The sequence below is a fragment of the Bison bison genome, unplaced genomic scaffold, assembly GCF_000754665.1.
Source record: "Bison bison bison isolate TAMUID 2011002044 unplaced genomic scaffold, Bison_UMD1.0 scf7180017864389, whole genome shotgun sequence".
NCBI lineage: Eukaryota > Metazoa > Chordata > Mammalia > Artiodactyla > Bovidae > Bison > Bison bison.
The window spans coordinates 3,695,478-3,709,994 of NW_011494961.1; the positions used below are offsets into that span (position 1 = coordinate 3,695,478).

Sequence of the window (14,517 nt, forward strand, 5' to 3'; positions counted from 1 at the left end):
CCTTTGTAAAACCCAGCCTCTTCATCAAGCCTCTCAAAGGCCTGAGGCTGGTCCTCGGCCGATTCCACGATCACGAGGCTGGTTTTCTGAGGTGAACTCTCCTCCCTGCGTTCGGGGGGCTCCTCAGGTTCCTGCACAACTGGAGAGCCTCCCCGCTCGCTCGATGTTGGGGTTTGGAGATACAGCCTCTCCTCCTCGGAAGGGGTGACAATTTCCTCAGGTGTCTTGGTGGGGGAGCCCGATGTTCCCGTGGCCTTCTGAGTCTCTGACATTTCTGTCCCTGGGGTTGTCACGCTGAAACGGAAAAGCCCCAGTATACCTTGAGAACACAGGCATTTGTGACCCCGTTGAAGGAAGGGAAGATGAAATCTGTCTTCATAGTCCATGGAAGTCTAAATATGTTTCTAAACTTGGCCAAGAAATGAAATGTGAACAAAAATTGTATGTAAAATATAGTTACAGCACATTGATGTAGCATTGACTGGGAAAGATGCGCTTTAAAAAGATAAAAATTATTCTCAAATGTATTACCATTTCCTAATCTCTACAAAGTAGGGTAATAAATAATATGAGATATTAATAAATAAATAATTTCATCTTTCTTTGACAACTCAAGGTAATATTGATGATCTGAGGAGGTTTATATAAGAAAAATCCGTGGACAATAGGCTTCTGAAGCAAGACCAAAATTTGGCAAAAATTTTAAAAAGCAATATATAAACCCCATGTTAAATATAGTTACCATAATCATAAACAGAGGGAGATTCTTGTTATATCTCTGGAAAATCATTATTACTTGATAAGATCTTTTGGTATTGAAACTTTTTCTATTGATATAGTTTAAGTAACACAATCTTTATAATTGCAATTTCTTTTTTAAATAATTATTTATTTGGTTACACCAGGTCTTAGTTGAGGTACGTGGGATCTAGTTTCCTGACCAGAGATTGAACCCAGGTCCTCTACATTGGGAACATGGAGTCTTAGCCACTAGACTACCAGGGAAGTTCCTATCATCCCAATTTCTAAAATAAAAAAAAATGTTCCCCTACTTTATTATAATTTTCTGTCACTCTACAGATGTTAAATGCCCCGAGTGCTTTTCTGATAGTCCCTCTTTGCTTCCCATCTTTTCCTTCTTCCTTCTCGCTTTTCCTGGCCTCTCCTTTATGTTCTCCCCTACAATCTAAAGGCGGGTGGGTGAGAAGGCGGTGCTCTGCGGAAGGCAAGGTCATCTCAATGCCCATTTTCTCCAAATCCAGTGATTTCAGCATAGAGCTCACTCAACAACAAAGAGCCTCCTGACACACTATTCTCACATTTCAGGGCGGGGACACGCTTGCCTTTCTCATGATCTGGTTGGTTTTCTAGACAAGTGTCATTTAAGAAACTTTCTTTTGCTTTTGCTTCCAGGAAGCCCAGAGCTTGAGTTCTAAGCTCACTGCACTCTGCAGCTTCCTTTAGCCAGAAGCTCTCCTGACGACTTCTCTTCATTCCCATTCCAACCTCTAATGGTCTTTCAATCTGTGTGCGTAATTTGTGTGGCATTTCTATATTTATTGTCAGCCACCTCATAGCTTTGTGGTGGTTTCTCCTGCACTGGCCCTGTTCACACTCTGCACCAGTCAGAACACAACCGGCACGCACACAGAGAAGTGAGGTACAGCAGATACACAAGTCATGACCGCACAGTCTACAGTGTCAACAATGCCTTCAGAGACACACCTTTGACCTTTGACCCTGTAAGGTGAATAAAGTGGATATTACTATCATAATCTATAGATATGGAAATGGAATCTCAAAGGGCTTAGGCATTCACCCAAGGTGACCAAATTGGAAATTGGTTCAAGCAGACTTGTGCCATGCAATGCTGTCACATGATGTCTATTAAATATCTTGCTTCTTTTCCTCTAGTTCTGGCATTTGTTATTCATGGGGTCATTTGAGAACTATCTGAAAACGCTTTACGCTTGGATATGGCTGGCACCCTAGCCATGTTGGCTGGCATCTCTGGACTGACCCAGCACAGCCTTTCTTTTGGAACTCACAAGTATTCTTGCTGTTCAAGAGACGACTCCTCAGGCAGGTCTTGCATTTTCCCTGAGAAATCCTGTTGAACTTGCTCCTTTTGAGTCTGGGGAAGGAGCTCTGTTGCAGAGCCATCACCCTCAGTTTTGGGGATGCCATCCTGAAGAGTGGAGTAACCAACAGAAATGTCTTCCTCTGAGACGATGGGAGGGTGGTCAGAGGCCTCGTCCTCTTTAGAAGCAGCATGCTCCTCTTTCTGCTTGTGCTGGGCAGTGCAAAGCTCCTCTTGGAGTACTGAGAACCCTGGAGGGGAGAATGATTCCAAGTAAGTGTTTAATTGAAGCTAAACTTATTAAGTAGGTATTTATTAAGTAACTACTACATGCTACGCCTGTGATAGGTTCATGGTTACAAAGTTGATAGAGGCACTGTGTCTGCTTTCCATCTAATACTGACCATCTAGGGAAGCATAGGCAAGTAAGAAATATTAAAATGCACATGACTGGGCCACCAGTGCTAGCTGATGAATGCCAAGGACCCAACAGGGTCAAAGAATCAGGAAAGGAAATGCAGAGGGTGAGACAGCTTTAGGAGACCTAAAGATAAGCAGGAATCAACTGCAACAGTCAAGGCATAAATCTACATAGCAAGAAGAGGGTTAATACGAATGGTAATAAAAACACTACTACTCCTACTAATAGCCAACACGTTCTGAATCTTTATACTATACATCAGGTACCATTATGGGTTTCCCAGGTGGTGCTAGTGGTAAAGAACCTGTCTGCCAAAGCAGGAGACATAAGAGACATGGGTTTGAACCCTGCATCTGGAAGACCCCCTGGAGGAGGGCGTGGCATCCCACTCCAGTATTCTTGCTTGGCGAGTCCCATGGACAAAGGAGCCTGCTGGGCTACACACAGTCCATAGGGTCGCAAAGAACCAGACACAACTGAAGCAACTTAGCACAGCACGGGCATATTACAGGTGCTTTGCAAGTATGAACATGTATTAAACAAACACTCTGAGGTTAGTACTCTTTTTATGAAAGGTCTCTTAGGCCAGGCCATGGAATTTCATTATATCAAGGGCAATAAGGAGTCACTGAAAATTTTTTTGGCAGAGATGTGACTGACATTCATCTATCTCTCTATTCACTCAATAGATATAATATGTTGAGTTTTATATCTAATAGGTGTTTAGATGCTGGATACATAGTAGTAAACAGGACAGTAAAAGTTTCTGGCCTCACTGAACTTGCATTTCTGCGGATATAGATTTATAATAACTTTTAGGGGGCACGGAAGCCAGGGGAAAAGTACAGAGTAAAACGGGGCCAGTATTTCAGATAAACTTGTCAGAAAAGGCTCCTTTTAGGAGCTGATACTTGAGCAGAGGCCTGAATAAACAGAGAAAAAGGCACGTGATGATCTGAGGGAAGAACACGTCAGAATGGAGGGGACAAAAAGCACCAGAGCCTAGAAGCCTGAGAAGACGGAGGCGCCCAGGGAGCAAAAGTCAGGTGTCTTGGACTTGGAAAGACGGGGAGAGATAGGAGACAGGACAAGCTATGAGGCTCCTGCTGACGATAATACACGCCACTGTGTGAATTTACAGAATGTAAACTGCACAAAGACACTGAAGGAGACTACCCCGTGGCATAGGAGAAAAAAAGAAGAGAGGGTATCATTTTAAGAAGAAGAAGAAGGGATTAGTTTTCTGTCTCAAATGTTACAAGCAGGTAAAGGAAGATGAAGACTGAGTTGCTCAGTGCATTTGGTGATGAGAAGAAACTGGTAATTTTGCAAGATTCTTTGCTGTTGAGTGATGATGACCACACATGGCCTGTATGGATTCTAGAGACAGTTCTATAGAGAACGGGAAGAGAAAAAGTAGAGATGGGAAAGTTAGACTCTCCTTTGGAAGAGACTTCCCATGAAATGGCTGGAGAAACAGAACTTCATACAGGGGGACATGTTGGGTGAAAGAAGATATTTGCTTTGCTTTGCTTTTTAAAGCTGGGATCTATGAAGTACATTGTAATGCTCTAAAGCATGGTCTAGTTGTAGGAAGACAGAGTGGGTCACTGCAGGAGAGAAGCCCACAGCTGGTAAAGGGGATGAAATCCAGTACGAAAGGCGAGATGATGGTTTTAGCAAAGCAAGGCCATTTCATATAGCAGGGAAGGTCGAGTATAAGCACTGAGATGCACTTACGTTGGGAGATTTTGTGGTGAATGGATATGGACATTTGCTTATAGTTATTCTTTTTTTCTAAGGAATGTCAATTATGATCAGGTTGGAAAAAATCAAAAGAAGAGAAATATTGGAGGCTTGAAAGAAGAAGAGAAAATGCAAAAATACTGATGAGACAGATGAAGGAGAAAGAGTCAGTGAGAATGGAAATGAATGAGGGTAAATTAGGGAAATTTTAATATAAAAAATGAGGTAGGAACAATGGCTGGAGGTCCAGTGGGTTTGAAGGATGACTGTGTAGAAGCAAAGGAGGATGCAAGTGTAATCCCTCAAGTCAGGACTTGGAAGTAGTACAGTCACTGATGACTCAGTTTGGGTTGCAGGCATAGAAACGGGTTACTAAGGTAGAGTAAAAGACACAAGCATCAGCAGTGCCACCAAGGAGCTGAAGAAAGGGCACTGGGGATCACCCATGCTGACGGTTGCTATGCACTATTTGTGTGCATGCTGGGTCACTTCCAACTGTGTGACCTCATGAACTGAAGTCCACCCGACTCTCTGGTCATGGGATTCTCCAGGCAAGAATACTAGCGTCAGTTGCCATGCCCTTCTCCAGGGGATCTTCCTGACCTGGGAATCAAACTCGCATCTGCCTGTGTCTTCTGCATTGCAGGCAGATTCTTTACCCACTGAGCCACCTGGGAATGCTGCTGCTGCTGCTGCTAAGTCGCTTCAGTCGTGTCCAACTCTGTGCGACCCCAGAGATGGCAGCCCACCAGGCTCCCCTGTCCCTGGGATTCTCCAGGCAAGAACACTGGAGTGGGTTGCCATTTCCTTCTCCAATGCATGAAAGTGAAAAGTGAAAGTGAAGTCGCTCAGTCACGTCTGACTCCTAGCGACCCCATGGACTGCGGCCTACCAGGCTCCTCTGTCCAGGTCCCCTTCATACTCATATGCTGAAACCCTAGTCCCATTGTGATGATATTTGGACAATGTATCCCTAGGAGGGAATTAGGTCATGAGGGGAGAGCCCTCATGAATATGATTAGTGAGTGCCCTTATAAGAAGAGGTTAGAGAGCTGGCTGTCCTTGATGTGAGGACAGAGCAAGAAGACAGCCACGAACCACCCTGAAGAGGGCCCTCACCAGACCCTGATTATGCTATCACCCAGACCTTGAACTTCCTGAAAACTTCCCTGGTTTTCAGAACCAAGAGAAATAAATTTCTGTTGTTTAAGCTACCCTGGTTTTCTGTTGGAGATCATGGTTTTCTGTTGGAGCAGCCCACAACGACTGAGACAGTGATGAAATATCAAACTATGAGCAGTATTCAGGTACCTAAAATGGGCAAGGAAGTCTCAGGGTAGTGAGGAGAAGAATGTATGACCAAAGACCATAGGCAACCCTCTGAAAAAGGAAGATGGTGGGTCTCACTGCCTGAATTAACCATACACAACAGGCACTCATACACAACAGGCACTCATACACACACAAGCTGTCTGACCTTCACTATGATCCAGTGTAATGGTCTGCTCAATCTCTGCATAGCTGTGACCGATGCGCTCCTGGAGAGCTTCTGTGCTGGTCTCCATGAGATGCACGATATCCATTCGGTTGATCTTGGTGAGACATTCAACGAGACTGGTATCTGGGATATTAAAGAAAAAACATTGATTACATCAGAGGGCTAGTCTTTTAAACCCTTTCCTTTAGTTGTCTTAGTGAATTTTTTTGTTGATACATTTTAAGTATAGGAAAAAATTTACTAAAATTTTGTTATCTGTACCAAAAACAGCCAAAGCCCAACTAAGGATCTTTGTAAGCAAACAAACAAGACAAACACACAAAACGGGTGACACGGCATGGTAATAAGCCCTAAAAGCAGAGCTACCAGACGGCGTGGAGAAGGTCCTGTCACACGTGATCCTTTGATAAAAAGCGATTTTCTAGTAAAAGTATATCCCACATATTGCGTGGGATATATTCATACTAGAAAAAGTATTTGTTGACTGCTGCTGCTGCTGCTGCTGAGTTGCTTCAGTCGTGTCCAACTCTGCGTGACCCCATAGACGGCAGCCCACCAGGCTCCCCCGTCCCTGGGATTCTCCAGGCAAGAACACTGGAGTGGGTTGCCATTTCCTTCTCTAGTACATGAAAGTGAAAAGTGAAAGTGAAGTCGCTCAGTTGTGTCCGACTCAGCAACACCATGGACTACAGCCTACCAGGCTCCTCCATCCATGGGATTTTCCAGGCAAGAACACTGGAGTGGGGTGCCATTTCCTTCTCCAATGCATGAAAGTGAAAAGTGAAAGTGAAGTCGTGTCCAACTCAGCGACGCCATGGACTGCAGCCTACCAGGCTCCTCTGTCCATGGGATTTTCTAGGCAGGAGTAGTGGAATGGGTCACCATTGCCTTCTCCGACTACCTGAAATTAAATTTAACTGGGTACTCTCTATTTTTATTTTTATTTTCTGGCAATCTTGTCGAGAAAAATGGTAAGAGAAGGAAAGATAAATGTGGGCTGGAAGTCTCTAGGTAAGGTCTTCAAAGAGATATTAAAGGAAATAGCAAATTTAGACTAGCTGAAGGATAAGAAGCAGTTATGGCTACTTCCCATTTTATTTGATGTGGTCAGAATATCCACTTGACATTTTCCCCCTATTTTAGTTATTTAGGAGTAAAGGAAGCAGGAACTGAATGTAATATACCATCAATAAAACAATGATTAGTAAAGCAAGTGTCTGCTGTCAATACTTAGAAAATTTAAGGATCTTAATAACATTCCTGTTAGCAACCAGGGCTAGGATCACTTTTCACTACTTAATGCTATTCACAGAAACACAGTACAAGAAGTTTCATGCAACGTGGTTATTTGAGAAATGTTATCGCTTCTTCTCATTTGCTTATAGCAGCACTTCAGATTGGTGGCACCTGACATAAAAGGCACTGAATAAGGCTTATTTCCACCTCTACCCTACTGCCTTTTAGTTAGAGCTCCCCACCCACCTGTAGCATGTCTCCCGTCCCTTTCTAGCCAGTACTTCAACAGCGCATGACTCTGATCCTGCAGGGAGTTAGGGTTCTCAATTCGAATTTGATGAATTTGCTCTTCAGTGAAGTCCAGTTCTCTTGCTAACTCTAGAAGAGAAAATACTTTGTAAACACATTAACTTCAAAGTTTGAGTCTCAACACCTCGTCTTGTGATTTTGCAAATGATGAGTTCTTTGTACTGCTGTAACAGAGTTCCTTTATGTTTTCCTATTAGAAAAGACTCTCATATGCCTTTGTTCTTCTAACACTAACCCCAGATATTTTCCTTACAACTGGGTTTGGAGTTGATCACTGTCATAGTGGAAAAAGTAAGTTTGAAACAATGATTATAAAACATGTAAATTCAGGCCCACTCATTTAATTCCAAAATTAGAAGAGACCATTAATACTGGCTTATATTCTTAATCAAGATAATGGAAAATAAATGAGTGAAAACAGTAGAAGAGACCATGTCTCACTTTTAATCATAATTAGGTAATTTTCAAATACTATAAATTCTGAGTACTTGGATAAATGTTGGTTACAGCTGTATTACAGTGGTTGGATAAACTCTTTTCTACAACATTATGTCATATGAATAAAAGGTCTGGGAAGCATTAACTGACCTAGGGAAGAAGCCACAAAGTTCTTATTTAAAGTCTATACCACTAACATTCTACATGGATGCTAATGTATTGAGGGGTGTGTGTGTATAAATGAGGTGTCCTCTTTAGAGGGTAATTTGCTAATATCTTCTAAATTAAAAATATACATATCCTTTACCCAGCAATTTTCCTTTTAGGGGTATGCCCTACAGTGCGTGCGTGCTCAGTTGTGTCTGACTCTATGCGACTCCATGGACTGTAGCCCGCCAGGCTCCTCTGTCCATGGAATTCTCCAGGTAGAATACTGGAGTGGGTTGCCACTTCTTTTCCAGAGGATCTTCCCGAGCCAGGGATCAAACCCACACTTCTTGCATCTCCTGCATTAGCAGGTGGATTCTTTACCTCTGAGCCACCAGAGAAGCCCATGCCCTACAGACACAGCCACAAATCTACCAGTGCACAAAGATATTTACTGCCACTAACAAGAAACAGCCTAGGCATCCATCAACAAAGGCCACTGATGGAATGGCCTCCTATACAGTGGAATTAAATATTTATTTAAAAGAATTACATAGATATTTCTATGCTGATGGATTATTTATGAGAAATACTGTTAATTACTCAGCTTATTTTTTAAATAATAGGCATAGATGTGAGCACTGCAGATTTTGTCTGAATACATGAGAAAGTGTTAGCAGTTACCCTTGAGGAATGGAGCTCGAAGATAAGATGTAGGTAGTGTGAGGGACTTATTTACATTTTATACCATTCCATATGATTTTAAGGTTTGAATTTTCACCAACTATAACAGATACTGCATTTAACATACATATACATACATACTTAAAAAGCAAAGTAAATAATTCGGAATGCTAGCTATTTAATAAGTCAACTAGGGATATTTTGAGATCCTCCCTTCCTCTAAATTCCTCAATTAAATAAATATGATCAGTATTATTAAATTACTTTAAACTATTTCAGTCATTTATTCTACATTATCAATTATCTTTGTTAAGAGTATTATGACTTCATACCCAATCTTTAAGAAACTTAAAGGAGCTTAATATTAACTTTATAATGTTTCAATTACGTAGTCTTCCAGGTTCCTCTGCCCATGGAATTCTCCAGGCCAGAATACTGGAGTGGGTAGCCATTCCCTTCTGCAGGGTATCTTCCCAACCTAGGGATCGAATCCAGGTCTCCCACAATGCAGGCGGATTCTTTACTGTCTGAGCCACCAGGGAAGCCCTTATACTGTTTCAGTTAAGTAGTCACAAATGACATAAAAGTCAGACCAAAAAAAAAAACCAGGAAAAAGCAAAAAATCTTGACAATCTTGCTTTAGTATGTTATATCATAGGAAAGATAAAAGGGTATACCTTTTAAATGCTTATTTGTAAATAAACCACATTGATTTTAGAATTCACTTCACATCAGAAAAATTATTTAACATATAATTTCTAAACTGAAACATGCTTATTTCTCAGAAAATTAGTGAACATCTCATTCATATGTATTTTAACTTTCATTTGAAGTTATGTTTAATACTGTTTACAATGAAAATATCTGAAACAAGGTATCTAAAACAAGAAATTCAAATTGAATTTCAAATTAAATTCTGGTTGAATTTAAAATTAAATTCTATGACAACTGCATCTAACAATGGTTTTGAAACACAGTAATCTCTCCAAAATTTAGATATCCAAAGGAGGGTGGTGGGAGTTGTTTTGTTCTCAACCTAAAGTTCTATTATTCAAAATTCCAGAGACAATAAAAGGCTTGCCCTGGTTCACAAAGTGAGTTAATGCAGACCCCAGATTTTTGAGTTCACAGTTTATCATTCTTTTCACTATTCCATGTGGTCTTCCTCAAGGGGAAAAAAAAAAAGACCTTTTACTTTGTCAATGACACTTGGCTGATGCAAACTATGTCATTCAAACCAAGCAGGTTTTGTTGAAGAAATGGGTCATATGCATTTTACCTGTCCAGCTGAAGCCAAGGTGATCAGCAATATATGCCAGCCTTTCCTCAATCCGTTCCTGCTCATCCTGTTGATCTATAGAAGGTCAAAAACAGAATGGCCAAAAGTTGTCCATGACAGGAGAGGGACCACAGTACTGATCATCCAAAGAAAGACAGTCAATTGTCCAAATATTTGATTACAGCACAAGTTAACTATAACATTTTAAATCATATTAAATTGTGTGTTTGCCTGATTTCTGGAATGGAATGGGGGGGATACATTTAATAAAAATCATGGAAACCATCTGCTTCCATATCTCTTTAATCAAGACTAGCCATTGGACATAATTGCATAAGTTACTGATTTCTAGTAATCTTACGACTTTCCTCTTAAATTGTCTGAGAGGATACTGCCCACCCTAAGATAATCATCTTGCTCATCAAACAGCAGAAAAATCTTAAATGGGATGGAGAAGTGGAGTAATTGGTTAGGACCTCCTATTATTGCCTGTGGCAGTATAAGATCACTTCTGAGTCACATAGCAAAAAATCACATCCAAGATTCGAGAGACCTAGATCACCGGTTGATCGGACCATCCCGGTTTTTTCCGTATGGCCAGAAACAACGTTTGTCTTGGTCCTGGTGACCTTGGAAGAAGGAAGAATAAAATGTACATAGTTGTATGTGTATGTTATATTAGTATGTATATATGCCTTTTGGGCAAAGTTTCTGTCTGCTTACCACTAAGTAAACTCAGATAATGCTCCCACAGACTACAATTTTGCCTTTTATTTTTAACTGCCATTAATCGATGGGCAGCATTTTAGGTCATGGTATCATGACATTTTTTATAATCCAAATTTAAGAATAATAGTCTTTATTGTAGAGATATTGGAAGACCAGAGGCTTCTTCTCAAAGCCATTTATGGTTTCCTTTTTTCATAATTCAAAGGGTCATCATCCCCTCACAGTCAACTTAAATCATGCAAAGTTTGAGTTTTCGTTGTCTGCTGCATCTATTCAGAGTCCATTCTCTATTCATCTGTCGCATAAATGAAAAGCATGCTTTTACCTTATGATTGCTTAAAGTATTTACCATTGGTATCTGAAATCCAACCTTTCTAAATAAAAACAAATCCACAACAATTAGAATTTCATGATATGTGAAATCTTCTTGTGCAAACGGCTTTCTAATGATCACAAAATTGCGAAGTACTAATTATTTCAAAGTACACAAAAGAAGAGAAAGCAATGAATCCTCATAATACAAAATGAAACCAAATAAATCCATGTGCTTAATTTGAGGCTAAAGCCTGGAAAGTCAGAACAACAAAACTCAAAGCTTGCATGGCCTCACGTGCAGCGGCTAGAGGAAAGGCAAGATCCTGGTTGCCTGCCGATCATGTTTATGTTTTCCATAAGCATTCTCATTACTCAATCTTGAGATTGTTTCCACGGACAAGAGTATACAGAGAAAGCCACAAAACACAAAGGGCTTACACAAACATAGTAACCACTACAGAAAGCTTAAAGGAAATGAGACACAAATCACCAACTAAAACAGACATACAAAAAATAAAACTATATCAAATTTATGACATGCGTAGCACAGGGAATCCCAGTGGCTGGCAAATACCTTCAGCATGGTCATGGCCATTTTCATCAGGGATGCGTTCGATCAGAGTCTCAACGGACTCATCCCAAATGGGCCTTGTGTCAAAGAGGTCCTCAGGAATTGAGTTCTCGGTCTCAACAGGTGGCAGATTTTCAATTACTGAAACTTCCAGGGCACTACTACTTTCATCATCTGAAACTAAATCTTGCTCCCTTTCTGACTGTGTAAGTCTATCCACTAACTTGGAAGCTTCATCACTAATCTCCTCAAAGAATTCTATGGAGTTCCTGTAAAGATCAAAGAAATGCTCCTTATTGTCTTTTGTGGGGCTTGTGGGCCCCCTGCAGGAAGATGCGGTGCTTTTGCTCTTTACTGGCAATCGGGATGCAAATATCTTTGGTCTTGTGGCCCCTTCCTCTGATTCTAACTCAAGCTCCTCTTCCTCACCTGTGCTTTCTATTTCTGCCTCAGTGTAACTTCTAGTTTCTACTGGACATTTGGTCTTCATGTCCAAACTGGCATCAGATTCAGATTTGCTTCTATCATCTGGTGCGCTGCTTGTCAAGTCCTGTCCCTGGGGACCACCTGTCTTCTTTAGAGGTGAGTCTAGATGTGAAGGCTGCTGCTCCACTCTTTGGGCAGGTGCTTTCACGGGGATTTTAGACTTTGGTTTTGCTTCATCTTCTTTACTTTCCTCATCCAGGCTGGGCAGAAAATCTTCAGAAAGGGAACTCTCATATTCCACCGATGGAGGTATTGAGGTTGAAGTGGGGATAGTCCTTACAGGGATTTTGGATTTGCTCTCAGTAGAAGGCACATTCTCCATGGTTGCAGTAGGGATTTCAATGACTGATTTCTGTTCCTCTGGGGAGGAATCGGGAGAATCATCACCCCGATCTGAATATACAGACCTAGTGACTGTGGAAAAATCTAACTGAACTTGTACAACTTGTTCAGGGAAGTCAGGGCAAGTGGTCTGCTTCGCGCTGGATGGAGGAAGAGAATCACCCATTTGCCTGGTGGGTAGGTCCTCAAGCCCTGTAGAAGTAGCCTCTTTCATGGATGTTTCTGTGGAGGCTGAAATGTCTATTTGGGAGCTAAGTGGGGTATCTGAAGTGTGTATTTCTTCTACCTCCTCACTCAGGTCATCTGGGAGTAACTCTGCTTCATCATCCACTGTTTCTTTTGATTCTGAGAGTGTTAATGACTCAGCTGATGTCTCCACCTGTGGGGCCTCAGCACCTGTACCTCCTTCTTTCATGTCTTGTGAGACAGTCTCTTCCCTGGATTCTTGCCCAATTTGGAAAAAGTGAAAGCTTTCATCGGCATAGGACCTTTTGGTCATATCAATGGCACCACTTCGGGTCATCTCAAACAATTTTCCTTCCTGAAAGAGAAATGGATTTTGCTCACTGGTTGGGGTCCCCTCTTCAGTTGGGGTCCTAGCAGGAGTGGTGTCAGGGGTAGTACCCTGTGACTGTCTGTCTACCATCAAACCAAATATCTTCTGTTCTTCCTCTTTCACTCGAGCCTCAAAGGCTTCGTCATCCTCACGGATTTCACTCCAGGAATCAGAATCCACATCAGTTTTTGTGATGATGACTTTGCTTATTTGTTCACTGACAACTGTTGATGTTTTTGGTACAGGTGGCTCCAAAGATGAGGAGGCTCCATCTGACTGTATTTCCTGCAAGGTACTCTCTTGTTTGGATTCTACTTCCAAGACCTGCTCCTCAAAATTAGCTTCTTTACTTGAAACAGTTTTATCAGAGGAGCTTGTCTCTACTACATCTTCAACAGAGGATGTGATGGTAACAGAATACTCTTCAGAAGAATGAAAACTTGTGTGCCTTGTATCTGTTTGGGTTTTGCTTTCTTCACCAGAGAAAAAAGATTGAGAAGGAACATTTTCATAAGGGCTTATGATTTGAGGATCATAGATTTCCTCAGTCTCTGTTGGGTCTGACACTGGAACATCCAAGGATGATCTATCAGTTTGAGTAGTAATGAGTGAATCTTGAATGGAACAGTCCTCTGGTAAGCTCTCAAAAGCTTGGTCAGGTTTTGTGACCTCCATTTCTGTAGCAGAAGCTGTAGAGACCATGTCTTCATCTAATTCTTTTGCTTCAGATGCTGGACAAAGAGGTAAAGAGGAGAAAGATGGAGAGCCTTCACTGGGGGGATCTGCTTGTGAAGATTCGACTTCAGGAACATCAAGCTCTTCTTCTAGGTCGTTCTCACCAGTGTCTTGGAGGGCTAGTGATTCCTTATGGATAACTAGCTGCTCACTGACATCGTCACCAGGGGACCTGCGGAGACCTGAAGAGACAGGAGCAGCTGAGTCGCTAGGACTCCCAATCTCATACTCAAGGCCATCACAAAGTTTTGATTGATAAGTATCTCCATTCAGATCATCATAAGACATCTCTGGTCCATCAGTGGGAAGAGCATGACTGTCTTCGGGTAAGCGAGGTTTATAATCTTTTTCTTCTTCTGATTTATCTGAATCTTCCTGAGCATCTTCATTCATCTTAAAAGTGTACTGCTTGGAAACGATAGGCTGGAATTGTATTTCTTCAGGACTGGAATTTGAGTCTATGCTGGATGGAAGTGGGGAAGGAGGCTGCACTCGAATAACTGGCTCTGCCAAGAGACCTGAGTCAGCACCTTTCTTCAGCTGTGTCAACTCAGGTTCACTTTCTGAGGAGGAAGAAGCCTCCCTGCCCTCTGTTGTTACTACCACAGGAGCGTCACTTTCATCCTCGACACTCTCTGTGTGTTTTGGTTCATCCATGTCTGCTGAACAGTCGACATCTGCATCAGAGGATGAAGAAGATTCTTCCTGCTTGGGTTCTCTTTTGTAGTCCCTTTTCTGCTTTGCTTCTTGTTCAAGTTCATCAAACGTTTTGACTTTGGTTACCATTTTAAACATTTCCTCTTCCGGTGTGAACCTCTTTTTCTCCCCATTTTCTGAGTCGTCCTCCTCCGCACATTCAGGAATCACAGCTGGTTTTGGTGTGTCTGTGGTTTTGGGCGTGACCTCGTAGCTAACTTCTTCGGAGCTGGGGGTGTCTGGGGAAGG

The 14,517-nt window shown here is 41.7% G+C and overlaps 1 protein-coding gene across 1 annotated transcript in view; it reads right to left on the minus strand.

The window, feature by feature from the left end:
• Window positions 1-14,517, minus strand: part of ANK2 (ankyrin 2, neuronal) — a 252,844-nt gene that overhangs the window by 11,781 nt on the left and 226,546 nt on the right. The window contains 6 exon segments of the mRNA XM_010858507.1: window positions 18-294; window positions 2,049-2,331; window positions 5,725-5,868; window positions 7,228-7,359; window positions 9,839-9,913; window positions 11,457-14,516. Of these exon segments, the coding sequence (XP_010856809.1) occupies window positions 18-294; window positions 2,049-2,331; window positions 5,725-5,868; window positions 7,228-7,359; window positions 9,839-9,913; window positions 11,457-14,516 (3,971 nt within the window).